The sequence below is a fragment of the Papio anubis genome, chromosome 12, assembly GCF_008728515.1.
Source record: "Papio anubis isolate 15944 chromosome 12, Panubis1.0, whole genome shotgun sequence".
Classification (NCBI taxonomy): domain Eukaryota; kingdom Metazoa; phylum Chordata; class Mammalia; order Primates; family Cercopithecidae; genus Papio; species Papio anubis.
This window is the reverse complement of record NC_044987.1, coordinates 79,954,963-79,969,134: the sequence shown is the minus strand read 5'-3', so window position 1 is coordinate 79,969,134 and position 14,172 is coordinate 79,954,963. Positions and strand designations below refer to the sequence as shown.

Sequence of the window (14,172 nt, the reverse complement as noted above, 5' to 3'; positions counted from 1 at the left end):
ATGTACATTATACTTTAATCTTAAAATTAACCCAAAAAACTCCACTCCAAACACCACTATCAAAATAATGGATCCTGAGACCCTTCACAGCCCTCCGCTCCTAACATTTGCTTTTACTTCCTACCAAGCTCAGATTGAGGAAGTCAGCCACCCCTCAGGACAGCGAGTCTCCAGGCCCCCTGACAACAGCCATCATGGAGGGCCGCCAAGCGTCAGGACTGCTGTAGAGGAGCCTGTGCTGGGAACAGTATGAGGACTCATCCAAGGCACCTTTTCCCAATTCACTCTAAAATGCCTTAGGTTGCAGCTGAGCTTCCCACCCTACTTTAAGGCAAGTCTGACAGCGGTCAGTCACGAACATGGTACAGTGGAAAGAGCACTGGACTGGGAGTTAAGGTCCAAGAGTTGATACCCAGTTCTGCTACTGACTCACTGTGTGACCTTAGGTGAAACAGTCTCCCTGCCCAAGCTGTTGTTCATTGGGGAGACTGAGCCGAATGAGCTCTTAAGGCTTTTCCAGAGAGGTCAATCCATGATGCAAGGACACTCCAGGTTGCTTTCTTGGGTCTACAGGTGAGAACTGCATGCTTTGAGCAGCTGACCTGATCACCTTTGGATTTGTTAGTCTTCTTTAGTTTTTATTACACACCTTCAAATGAGTGGCCTCTGAACACTAGGCCCTCTGAGCATAAGTGAGGGGAGAGAATAAAATAAATAGAAGTCAAAGCTGAGGCCCTGAAAAATATATATAAAGCACCAACAGCAGGCCTCAGTTCTTTTTCTTAAAAAAAAAAAAAAAAAAAAAAAAGAGAGAGAGAGAGATTCTAGAAATTTCTATTATTAGCATCAATCCTATTGCCATGTTTTTCCCCTTCATGAAACCATCCCCAAGAGATGGTGGCATGTGGCTTGACTGGGGACACTGTTATGATAGGGCTCAAGGTTAGACCTAAGGAATACACATAAGTAGCCTCCTATAAGAGGAGGGTGTCATGGTAGAAGTGCCCAAGCCCCCCAAGAGAGAATAAAGATCTGGACCCCAGGTTGTAGGAAGGGGTGGATCATGGGTGCTCAGTTTTCAGCAAGAGACAACTTAATGAAGAGGAGCAGTCCTGGGACCAAGAGTGAAAAGGCTTGGGTTCCAGGGCCAGTTTGAAGCCTGGAAAGTCATTTCCCCCCTTATGCAACCCTCCTGCACCGTGCCCATTCCCGAGTCAAGCTCTCCAGTTCCTCCAGCCTCTGCCTTGCTCACGGCACCCAGACTTTGGCCCACATTCAAGTCCCCACCTGAGTCCTTCACTGAGTCAACAGCTATTTTCATCTTAGGCCTCTGTTTATATGGCTTCCTCTGCCTGCTTTCTCCTTTCCCCTAATCCACATCCATCTTGCCTTCAAGGCCTAACTCATGATAAAGGAATTGTTCATGGAGCCTTGAGCATGGGCAAGAGGGACTTGCCTGCTACATGACCTCGAGCCTGGAGGGGTAAGAGGGCAAGTAGTCAGGCCCCAAAAGGGGTCTGAGCAGCTGCTTCTCAAAAATGAGTCTGAATTAGTAGAAAAACAGCAGGGGAAACAAAAAGGTGGTGAACCTGTGGCTATTATTTTAGACTCAAACAGATATGAGGCTCAGAAATCAGTCCATGACAAACTGCATACAACCAAAAGATCCTGAACTGAGATGTCAAGGACTTGCTTCAACCAGTCAGTCACTTTCCCCCATGCACCTTTGTGGCTTTTGCCTCTCTAAACCACACCCGTGCCCTTGGCCTGGATATTGTTCATAGGGGCTGCTTGCCCTCCTGGGTGGCCAGGTGTGGTTCCTCTGCGAGCACAGGTGGTGGCTGTTCAATCACATTGTTCCTCCAGCCAAAAGACCACTGTACTGGCTCCAGAAAAATGCAAATCATTTTTTCAAAATGACTCTACTTAGATAAAAGTCTGCTGAAGGGACCACTTCTACACAAAACTCAGGGAGTTTTACCTTTAAACCTGGATACCTCGAAGCCAGCTATTGGCCATTGAGGCATGTTGACTTGAGAACGTCAAACAACTGTTTCAATCTAATAAAACTTGAAAATTGTACCTGCCATATTTCAGACGTTTGGATGATATCCTCTAGAATCTAGAGATTATTAGAAACAAGAAGAAAACACAAATCTCTTCAATTCACTGGCTTTTTAAAATTCTGGCTAGGAAGGTAGTACACCAGGTGAGTCAGGTTCATTTTAACCCTTCACAGGTTTATGTTCTACTATTTTAAATGAACTCTGCACTGGTTTGAGGCCTCATGATCTCAATAAAGAATACACTGTCTTCTGGGATATAAATTACAGATTTGTGCAGGTTTCTGTTTGTTTGTTTTTTTTTAACCTCAAACAGTCATGTTAGCTTATTTTTCTTCCTGAGCTTCACTTCTTAGAATTCCATCCAGATCCTAATCAGAGGCGTACAGCCACATCTGACACTGCAGAAGTCAGGTTCAACCTGAGCCCAGCACAGAGGCAACCTGATTCTGGAGGCAAACCCACCACCAGCACTCTTACTTAGAAACCAGGGGATTCCCTGGGTGGTCCCAAGGAAAATTAACATAGCCCAGGGACTAAAGCACTCAGGATTTATTTTTTCCTTCAGAACTAAGAAACCTATGACTAGATTTGTATGGGGGTGGGGGACAAGCTATTTGATTCCAAAAAACAGAAATATTAAGAGGTTCCTATTTTAATGATGTTTTAAACCATCCTGAACAGCCCTGTTTTATAGGGAAGAGCTGTGCAGACGTGCCCTTTGTGGCAATCAGCAGTTAGGGTACAGGTAACAGAAGATGGAAATGAGATAGTTACTTGCACTTGGGCCAGTGCTGCAAATAAAGAGCTTTCCTGACTTTGCCAACTGATCATCTGGTGACCTCAGCTTACATGTGGACCCATAAGGGGCTGAGTTGCCAAAGAAGGACCTTGGAGGCTTCTTCTTGCCTCTCCTGGCAAGGTCTTTAGTTTCTGGGCAGAAAGTTATGATTGCCTGTGGTGGATTTCACTGGGTTTCTACCACTCTCTGCTCAGCTAGAAAGCACTTTGAAGCCTCACCCTAACTCCGACAGCAGGTCTTCAATCACGCCATCACTGCAGGATCCAGGCTGTCTTATCAGCCAAAAGTGCTGGCAGCTTGGTCTCTGATCTCATCAGGACAGCTGGCATGCCTGCGCACCTCTCTTGCCAGGAACTAAACTCTCCCTGCAGTGGGGATGTAGTCTCTAGTCTGAGATAAATTCCCCTTCTACCAATGTCCAAAACTGACTGCAAGTATCATCCTGTTTCTGGAGTGAGTACCAGGATGTTTACACAGGAGGTTTCTTTTTTCCATCTGGATTCCCACTCCACCCCCTTTATTTTAATGAGCTTTCCAGAAAAGCAAGACGCTGTTAAGCACGTGTTGGGTGGAGGCTAACAATTACTTTAAAAATAAGATGCTCGTAACGGGGATACCTGCAGAGCTCTGCAGACCCCTCTGGCCTAGACCCCTCTTCCTTTGGGCTCCAGATGGTACATTTGTCCCTCGAGCATATCCTGCATTCCAAATAATATCTTTTACTTCCTTTTGGCTTAGAATATGTTGCTGTCTCTTTTGAGCTCTGAAGTACAGTTAGATAATCTGAACTGGAAATGTTCACCTTCCAGATATTTGCTATGGTGGCACTCTCTCTCTCTCTCTCTCTCTCTCTCATATATATATATATGAGGCCTCGGGACAGTTCTGAGCAGGCTTCCAAGCAGAAAGAAGTCAGTAGGGCCTTGAATCAAATAGGACTTTCTTTAACTGACAGTGCATACAAGGGACCAGGAGATACCCTTGAAACCCGAGGACAAACACTTCCACACAAAGGGCAAAGATGACATCTGATAGCTCACCATTTCTTTTTTTTTTTTTTTTTTTGAGACGGAGTCTCGCTCTGTCGCCCAGGCTGGACTGCAGGGGCTGGATCTCAGCTCACTGCAAGCTCCGCCTCCCGGGTTTACGCCATTCTCCTGCCTCAGCCTCCCGAGTAGCTGGGACTACAGGCACCCGCCACCTCGCCTGGATAGTTTTTTCGTATTTTTTAGTAGAGACAGGGTTTCACCGTGTTAGCCAGGATGGTCTCGATCTCCTGACCTCGTGATCCGCCCGTCTCGGCCTCCCAAAGTGCTGGGATTACAGGCTTGAGCCACCGCGCCCGGCCAAGCTCACCATTTCTGTTCTTGATAATGGCCCCACTGATATGGCGAGCTGGTTGCTATTGTGATAGTAAGAAGGATAAACTGTAAGACAACTGGAAGTGTATTCCTGGAAAAATCTGAGATTGAGATATTGCATCACAGGCACCTATGATGCTAATAAAGTTTCCTAAGGATCTGTGAGCTGAGTGGTCTCTTCTCACTACAGTACCCAGGGACCAGCTACAAAGTTATCCCTCAATTCAAGCTGCATGGGCACTGAAGATCAGGAAATAATTTCATGCCTGCAAAGTAGCCTCCTTCTCCCTGATCTGGCCATTGTTCAATTAACTGTTCACATGCCAGACCACACCCAAAGGGGTATCTGAGTCCTAGGAATTTCTGATACAAAGATTTTTAAGTTTCATCTTCAGCCACCTCTTGTTTCCCTATTAAATTTGGATCACAGTGGTCTTGAGGCAAGTTTGGAAACAAAGGTGCAGCTCTCTTAGGTTTCCTAAATAGTTGCAATTTAAGCCTTGTATTGTCTTATTAAGTATGGAAAATCTGCTTGCCATGAATGCCTTACCGACACTCAAGCTCTACTTCAGCAACAGGCACAGTGATTTCCTTACCATACACATAAGAGATCCCCACGAGCTCAAAAATGGCAATGATGACAAGGGCATAGGAGGCAGCATAGGTGTCCACAAGCTGAAACATGTAAATTCCACCCTAACAGGAGAGAGAAACAACCAATATCAAATACGTCCTGGAGCCAGGCTATCTCTTCCCACGTTTTACAGCCAGTTATCTCAATCCTAAGAAGAGTCAGGTGCAAACAGGAGTCCACGTATCTCCCCTCCTTTCAATAGTAGTAACCTACACCTGGTCCAGCATGTAAGCTGGAGGCCTTGCTGTGTCAGCAAAGCAGTTCCTCAGCAGGCTCCGAGCTAATCAATATAACAAGCACCAAAACAAGCGATTTAACATCTTATTCTTGGAAGGCAAAGGTCAACCTCTGAAGAAGTATATGTGAAAGCAGCCAGATTGCTTTATTTTTGCTTTAAGCAATTGATCATATCCACCTATGTATCTGCATTCAATTGACCCTCCGATGACCTTTAGGTGTCTCTGGGTATTTCTCACACATCCCCATGAATCTCTACCTCACTCTTTAAGTCTCCCAACGATAAATAAGGTGCAGAGACCTTCACATTCCAATCCATTATTTTACAGAGGAAGAAATTAAAGCCCTGGTAGTTAGATTGCTCAAGGCCACAGAGACAACAAAAGCAATATATATACTGAGTGAGTTAACACAATTTACCAAGACACTCAGGACTAGAAGAAACTGAAGTGCCTGTTGACTCATACATGACAGTAATCATCAGAAAATGTACCTGGTTGGTAAATAAAGATTTTTATGTATTCTGTTTTCTTTTTCCTAATTTTTTATTTACTTTTTTAGAGGCGGGGTCCCACAATGTTGCCCGGGCAGGAGTATAGTGGTTGTTCACAGATGCAATCAGAGCACACTGCAACCTTGAACTCCTGGCCTCAAGCAATCCTTCTGCCTCAGCCTCCCAAGTAGCTGGGAATAGAGACACGCACCACTGCACCAAGCCACGTATTCTATTTTCTTAAAGTAGGACACACCTGCCTTGTTGGCTCAATAAGGCTACATCTCAATTATGAGATACTAGAAGCATCACTGGTAGCCAAGATGACATATTTCCCTCTACAGTCAGAATCCCTAATGAACTGGTGCCATCTACATGGAAATGGCAGTGATTTGCCTTTGATTATAAGGTCTGAGAGCTGCTAAGGGTTGAAGGACAGATAGCCATTGGCTCCCCCACCCACCTATCCCCACCGCAAGCCTGTGCCCAGGAGGCAGCTTACCTGAGTGATCATTGGAAAACCCATGATGAAGAAACAAATACAGCAGCCCAGAGTAAACACTGGCTTGTGTGTGCGCAGGTACTTGGGGAACTCGTCTGAGATGGAGGTCACTATGGTCTCGATTGTGGCAAACTGAAACCGTGTCAGGAAATGAACATCTGAGTCAAATTGTACCACCCAGGAGGTACCCCCAAGCCCTTTGCATGTCCCATCCAGGAAAGCTGTATTTGTGTTAGGTTTGGTTTTTAGGATGGCATTCCCTCAATGGGTCTAAAAAGCCTCCTTGGGGTCCAACCCACAAGGGCAACCAAGAGAACCCAAGCAGGATGTGAGCTTTAAAAATTGTACTTCCAACCCCCAGAGACTTGCATTCATATTCACCCATTAGGACATTTTAAGTTTCATTTTGTATTCATGAGATGTAAATTCCTGTCCTCCAGTTTACCTTGCATTTGCTCTTCTACTTGAGGAAAAACCCTCTTTGCACCCAAGGACTAAACTCTGAGCACCTGTCAGCATGATCTGTGGTTGTCTCAGCCCCACAGCAATTCCCCTAAAATTGACTTCACTTTATTTCTCATCCAGCCCTACAGAATTTGCTTTGGCAAAATGACACGAAGGCAGGAAGCACACAGACTAAAAATTGCCACATAGAACAGAGGGAGAAGGAAAGAGAGAGGACGACTCTCTTGCACCATTACGTGAGTACCCAAAATACAAGGTGATCCTGAGCCCTACGCAGGCACTTCAACATCTCCAGATCTCTCGGGAGAAGCATTCAGACACCCCTAAGCCTACCGCTCTCCTGAAGGGTGAACCCAGGACCCAGAAGAGGGGGAGTCTTCAAGAGAAGTCTGGGATAGAGACTGATGGCAAAGGGGCTCACCATAGTGTCAAGTCCAAGAGTGAGGAGCATCAGGAAAAAGATGATGGCCCAGAACGGAGAGAGAGGCAGCCTGGTTAAGGCTTCCGGGTAAACCACAAATGCAATGCCTGGCCCTGTAAGGAACGAGACAGATGATTGCAGGCAGGCCCTACTCAAGGCCGCTCTTCCTGGAGCCCAGAGGGCCTTCTCTCTGCTGAGATCCTCATTTATTACTTCTTATATGCTGCTTCCACTGTTTGTTATTTTTCACTCATCTCTATCCATTTCCTCAATTAGACCATAGGCTTCTTGAAGAAAAAGACCAAGGGAATTAGGTCAACAGCTAGGAGAACTCACAGGAGAGGCCTAAAAATAGTGTCTAAGCAGAGACTCAGAGGCAACTCTACTGGACTCCATGGCTAGGCTGTGTACCATGTACATAGGATGAGAAACTCCATCTTCGTATTGGATGAATTAAGGGAAAATGTAATTAATTACCCGTTAGAGCAGTAGTACTCAACCAGCAGTGATTTTGCACCCCAGGGGATATTTGGCAATGTCTGCAGGCATTTTTTATTCTCAGGGGTGAGCCGGGGGTAGGGGTAGGATAACTACTGGCATCTAGTGGGTGGAGGCAAGGGATGCTGCTAAGCATCTTACAGTGCACAAGAGAGCTTCTTGCCAACAAAGAATTATCCTGTCTCAAATGTCAGTAGTGCTGAGGTTTGAGAATCCCTGCTCTAAAAGTTGGAACATGACCAGAATGACATTATTTCTTCCTTTAATTATTTTATGAAGTTTTGGGGTGCGTGTGCAGGACGTGCAGGTTTGTTACACAGGTAAACATGTGCCATGGTGGTGTGCTGCACAGATCAGCCCATCACCTAAGTATTAAGTCTAGGAAGAAATGCATTAGTATTTCTTCCTTTAACTACCCTTCCTCCTATTTAGTCCTCCAGGAGAAAACATTCACATAAAATATGAATCTAACACTTTCAGGATCTTGCACTATTGGTATAAATGGTGTCAGTCCTAGTAGTTAGTTGGGTTGGTGGGGCGGTGCATGAAACATCATGTAAGGATTAAGAGGGTTCGGTCTCTAAGGGTCAGATCTGGTCCAAATCCATATTCCATGACTTACCATCTGTGCAACCCTAGACAAATTATTTAATTTCTGTAAGCCTCAATTTTGTCCATCTGTAAAATGGGGATAAAAATAGGACCTCACAAGGTGGCTACAATGAACAAATGAGAAAACGCAGATAAAACACTGAGCCCAGTACCCCCTACATCATCAACACCCACAGATTATTATCTTCTACTATGAGTGGACTATGAACTTGGAAGTTAGCGGTTCTGATTCAGGTTTACTCTAGAACACTTCATGTGGGTCTTGCTGGGGATGTCTGAGCGGCAGTTTTCTCTGCTATCATAAAACCCTGCCAGTCATTCTCCCTGCCTCACGGCCTCACTGGGAAGATTACTGTAACCAAAGGTGGCTAAAGACACAGCAGTTGTGAATTTCCCTGTAAGTAGAAAACTAAACGATAATGGGCAGAGACAAGTGAATGTGGGCACCGGGATAATCCACAGGCAGCACACATCCGCGGCCAGAAGTCACAGCACCTAGAATGTTTATAACGCAAGCATAACAGCACTTTTTTAAACTGGAATTTATCAGGTTGTTTGTTCCTGATGTTGCCTAGGGCCTTGGTGTATTTAAAATATAAAGCCTCAAATGCCTGAGATTTCCCCACTGTATGCATTTATTGAACAGACTGTAGAGCCAGTCTCTGAAGGCTCCCTATGTGAACCATAAAAGAAAAGTCTGTATTAAACTAAAGTTCAAAATAGGTCTCAAATGCAGAACAACAAGGAAGTCAGTTTAATGCTCTCACGACAGTCATGCCCATAAAGCCGACAAGAAGGTCTTCAATGGCCACTACCAGAGGTCCTCAGCGGCTTACTTTAACAGGATTCCACCCTTTGGGCTTTACAGCTTTTTTAGAGGAAGGAAGTGATTTCAAAATATTCAGCCTGCTTCCATTTCAGCTGCCTCCCTAAAGCACCCAGGTGAAGGCGGAATGTGCAAGCTAAATTACAGCAGACTCCACTTACCCAAGGCTGATGGCGAGCAGAGTCATCTAGGCAGTAACATCATTAGATGTTAAAAAGTATATGGCCAGTCTGATGGAGGCCAGGTTCTGCCTCTCTCCTCTCCCACTAGGTGGCAGTAGAGCCCAGTGACTGGAGTACAGGCTCTCTTCCTCATGGATTAAAAAACTGGTGGCGGGGTTCGGTGGCTCACGCCTATAATCCCAACACTTTGGGAGGCCAAGGCGGGCGGATCACAAGGTCAGGAGTTCAAGACTAGCCTGGCCAATATAGTGAAACCCAGTCTCTTCTAAAAATACAAAATTTAACCGGGCATGGTGGCAGGCGCCTGTAGTCCCAGCTACTCAGGAGGCTGAGGCGGGAGAATGGTGTGAACAGGGGAGGCGGAAGTTGTTCAGTGAGCCAAGATGGCACCACTGCACTCTAGCCTGGGTGACGGAGCAAGACTCCATCTCAAAAAAGAACAAAAACAAAAAAACTGGCTGTATCTCTTACTGGCAGAGGACTTAGGGGAGTCACTTGTTCTTTCTAGACAAATTTTAGTTTCTTTATCCACACAATGGAAATAATAATAGTACCTACCTTTATAGAGCTTCTGTGAGAATTAAATGCATCAACACAAGTAAAAAGCTTAGAACAATGCCTGGACATACTAGGAACTCAGAAAACATAGACTATTATTGGTCTTGTGAAAGGGGATCAAAGGGGCTCCACATTTCAGGAACTTGAGCAGAGTCCCCAGAGATCCTACCATGAGAGCCTCCTTTATCCTAGAGCGCCACTAAAGACACAGCAAGGGGCTCTGGTCAATGCAATGCATCAAGGCCCATAGCACAGCTTGGGTAGCCACTCTGCTGTGATAACTATTACAAATTGAATGAGCTCTCTGAGGATATGCCAGCTGGACTTCTGTGCCTGTGGGCAGAAGGATTGGGATACAGGTGATAGGCAGATGGCTGCATGGAACTGGGGCGTCAGTGCCGTTTGAGAATGCTCGTTTTGATCAGTAAGGTATCTGAACTATTAAGGGGCAAGGGAACCAAGGTAGTATTTCTAGTGCTCTGTTTAGCTGAGAGTTACCTACACCTGGGAATGCTAAATAAATATGCACATTTCTGCTTATCTACTCTGGTCTGAGTTTTTCTGCTGCTGGATAAGCATCTTTGTTTGGCTTCAGGATAGATTCTGAACATGAGTCACCGCTCCATAGGTGGCAATGCATATGGTGGGGAGATGGCTCTGAAGGCCTAACTTCCCTGGAAGCTGCTTTTCTAGAGCAGATCCCCAAGAAGAACATGCCCCCTTCCCTATGTCTATCACAAAAGCAAAAGACAGGCTGGTCTCTTCACCAATCCTACCCATCCTCAGCCCCTCAAAATTTTGATAAGACCAAGATTTCGGATGATCATTTTGGTAGAAATGCCTCTTTTAGAAGGGAGTGATAAACTAAATCGAATAGTGTTAGGTCATTCAGGAGAACCTCTATTTGACTAAAGGTCAGAACCTAGTTACCAAAGTTGGGTCAGCAAAAATGGCCTGAATGTCTATATGCCAGTGTTGCCCAGCAAGGATGAAATGGGGCTCGGGTTTAATGCAGACCTGACCCCAAATTTCTGTCCTATATTCTGCAGAGCCTCCATCATATCGAGGCAAGTAAGACAAGCCTGTAAAGCACATATAAAAATACATGCAGGTTCAGATGAGCAGGAAAGCTTCCCCAGTGGGTCTGGGAGAAGATCTCATGGACCCTCTCCCGTGGGAGATGAGGCCCACTGTCCCTGTGCCAGAGACAAGTATTAACACAACAGGTTAGAACCTGTTAGAAGTGCCCTTATCCTTGTTCAAATCAAAGGAAGTGAAAAAACACTGGCAAGGAGAAATTTCAGAGGAAAACATGGGCAATTTGTTGGCTGCATTTTACATACCAGATAAACAACATTCTATTTGAGGTTTTGCAATATCTCCCCAGAAATCCCTTTCCTGGAGCAGAAAAGAGTTCAGAATCGTTTACTAACCTGGCCCACATCTCAGGATTCATAGTCTCTAGCAGGTTGGCCACTGGTTCCAAAAGAACTCAGTAATGTCACAGAAAGTAAAATGCCTAAGATCTTCTAGAAAATGGGACAGAACCTATCTGCTCCAACCACTCTGCTAGGAGGAAATGAGGTTACAGGACAGCTGGAAGTGACTCCAGTACCTCTAAGTACAAAACCTGTTTACCCTCTCACTTTCCCTCCCTGCCTCCCAGGGTATCTGAGAATTCTCAACCAGCCAGAGCCATTGCTTATCTCCTGGGGCCCCTCTAATTTAGTGCATTGCTGCAGAACCAAACACCCCTCAGGGTTTCACAGCCTCTCCAGGGAGAGATAATTGCACCCCTGGAACGTGCTGGCTCTTTAACTCTTTGAGGCCCTGGGTGTACTATCAGCATGAACTGGTATAGTAATGAATTATCCTTAGGGAACCAGAAGAAATCTTAGTATCCAAAAAGGTGACATTTCCAGGGCTTGGTTCTCTCACCACATCTGAAACATTATCTGAGAATGGCAGTCAGCTGCTTGAAGGAAGATAACTGCCCAGACAAGCCTCTCACAGGTACACCCCTTGGTTGTCCAGGGCCATAGTCATGCCCCACAGCATGAGGCACAGGACCAACACACTAGGCATCCAATAAATGTCTGAATTGAGAATGAGATCATAATGGTAAACAATAAACACAATGAAATCCCTTGATCACTGAAACCTACTAAATATCCAAATCCTTTGTGGATTCAGGCTGGGTGAAAATGAAGAGTTAAACTAAAATCTTGAACGCTCTCTCTGCAAAATGCTGTCCTAGTAATATGGATTAAATGAAATAAAAATGAAAGCTCTTTGTAAACTTGAAAACATCATACAAATGTTAGCCATTAATAAAAAGATCATTTGGATAGAGAGTAAACATTTATTCCACATGCCTCTCCACCCACCCAGCACGATCCAACCTTTCTACCCACTGGGGAAAAAATTGCAGGTCTGCATTGCTAACTAAGCAGAAGGCCCTGAAAGCACATTTGACCTAACAATCAGAAAAGTGCTTTGTAAGGAAAATGGTCCTCTGAAGTCAGTTCTCTCACTAAGCCTTGGTTTCGACAGGGCCCTCTGCAAGGAATGTCATCCTACAGCAGCCTGTGCCCACATCAGCTCCTGAGGCAATGGTTGGCCTAATAAATTCACTACTCATACCTAACAGGTATAACCCTCACTTCTATGGGCTGGAGCTAAATTAAGAGGGGCAAGGTAAGAGGAAGGGGAGGAGATGAGAAGGAAAGAGGGCTTTTAAAGCAATCCCTCTAGTCAGAGACAAGCCAGTTCTGACTCTGTAGTGAGCTTCCTACTTGAGCCTTCCTCAGTCCCACTGTACAGAAGGACCTGGGCTCCTCCACCCTCTATCCTGTTCCAGAAGGCCACCTTCCCAGCATAGTATAAATTAAGAGCTTGTGACATGGGCCTGGGACCCGCCCTGCAACAGCAGGGTAACAACTGTCCTGTACCTTGGTCTGCCACATTCTCAATGTTGACTTTGCGTTCATTGGCCATAAAGCCAATAACGGAGAAGATGACGAAGCCGGCAAAGATGCTCGTGGCACTGTTGGTGCAGGTTACAATTAGAGTGTCCCTGGAAAGAAGAGACCAGAGTTTTCCATTAGATGTGCTTGGTGAGTGGAAAGGGACAAGGGGAAGGACACATAAATGTGTGCCCACGTGTTTGCTTGCACATGTGTTTCATATACATGTATGTTCATGTCCTAACCACAGGCTCCCTTGGACTCATTTAAAAAGCACCAAAAGGCTCAAAAGATATCCCCTAATAGCCCTGATTCAGGGCCTCTGGGCCAAAGCTCTGACTCCACATTCTATATAAAGGGTCTCAACTCATCTGCTATGGGCTGAATCTTAATCCACAATTTGATAGTATTAAGAGGTGGGGCTTTAGAAAAGTGATTAAGTCAGGAAGGCAGAGCCAACTCATAGGATTAGTGCCCTTATAAAACAGGCTGAAGGGAATGCGTCTGCCTCTTCCACCATATGAGGACACAGCAACAAGGTGCCGTCTTTGAAACAGAGAGCAGCCCTCCAGACACTGAATATTCTGGCACCTTGAACTTGGACTTCCCAGCCTCCAGAACTGTGAGCAATAAATGTCTGTTGTTTATAGCCAAAAGTCAGTTAAAGATACAAAAATATAGGTAGATAGGAGAAATAAAGTATAGTGCTCTACAGCACTGTAGGATGACTATATTAACAACCATCCCAGCTGGGCACGGTGGCTCACGCCTATAATCCCAGCACTTTGGAAGGCCAAGGCAGGTGGATCACCTGAGGTCAGGAGTTTGAGATCAGCCTAACCAACATAGTGAAACCCCGTCTCTACTAAATACACACACATACACACACAAAAAAAAATTAGTGGGGCATGGTGGCATATGCCTGTAATCACAGCTACTTGGGAGGCTGAGGCAGGAGAATAGCTTGAACCTGGGAGGTGGATGTTGCAGTGAGCCGAGATTGGTCATTGCACTCCAGCCTGGGCAACAAGAGCAAAACTCCATCTTAAAAAAAAAAAAATCATCCTATAGCACTATAAAATGACTATATTAACAACAATTTATTATATGTTTTCAAACAGCTAGAAGAACGAATTTTGAATGTTCCCAATACAAAGAAATGATCAATGTTTGAGGTGGTAGATATGCTAATTATTTGAGGTAGTGGATACGCTAATTACCCTGATTTGATCATTGCACATTGTATACTTGTACTGAAATATCACACTGTACTCCATAGATATGCATAATTACTATGTGTCATTTTAAAATAATAAAAGCAAAAAATGTATAAAGAAAGAAAAACATATTACTCAGTCTATGGCATTTCGTTAGAGCAATATGAACAAACTAAGACATTATTCCAGGGGCAGGGGTAAATCTGTCCATCAGAACAGAAATTGAGGAGATAGGGCCTTGGTCGGCTCCAGGACGGGAACTATGTGTGAGGGAAGAGAAGGCAGTGGGAAAGTCAAATGACCCTAAAATGTGAGGGTAGCCTGGAGTTGGGACA

At 45.0% G+C, this 14,172-nt stretch overlaps 1 protein-coding gene across 1 annotated transcript in view; it reads right to left on the bottom strand.

Annotated features, from left to right (window-relative positions):
- The window catches only part of SLC6A5 (solute carrier family 6 member 5), a 58,004-nt gene that overhangs the window by 14,231 nt on the left and 29,601 nt on the right, over positions 1 to 14,172 (bottom strand). The window contains exons 10-13 of the mRNA XM_031653968.1: positions 12,606 to 12,730; positions 6,979 to 7,091; positions 6,093 to 6,224; positions 4,823 to 4,922 (exon numbers count right to left, since the gene is read on the bottom strand). Coding sequence (XP_031509828.1) covers positions 4,823 to 4,922; positions 6,093 to 6,224; positions 6,979 to 7,091; positions 12,606 to 12,730 — 470 coding nt within the window. The remainder of the gene's footprint in view (positions 1 to 4,822; positions 4,923 to 6,092; positions 6,225 to 6,978; positions 7,092 to 12,605; positions 12,731 to 14,172) is intronic.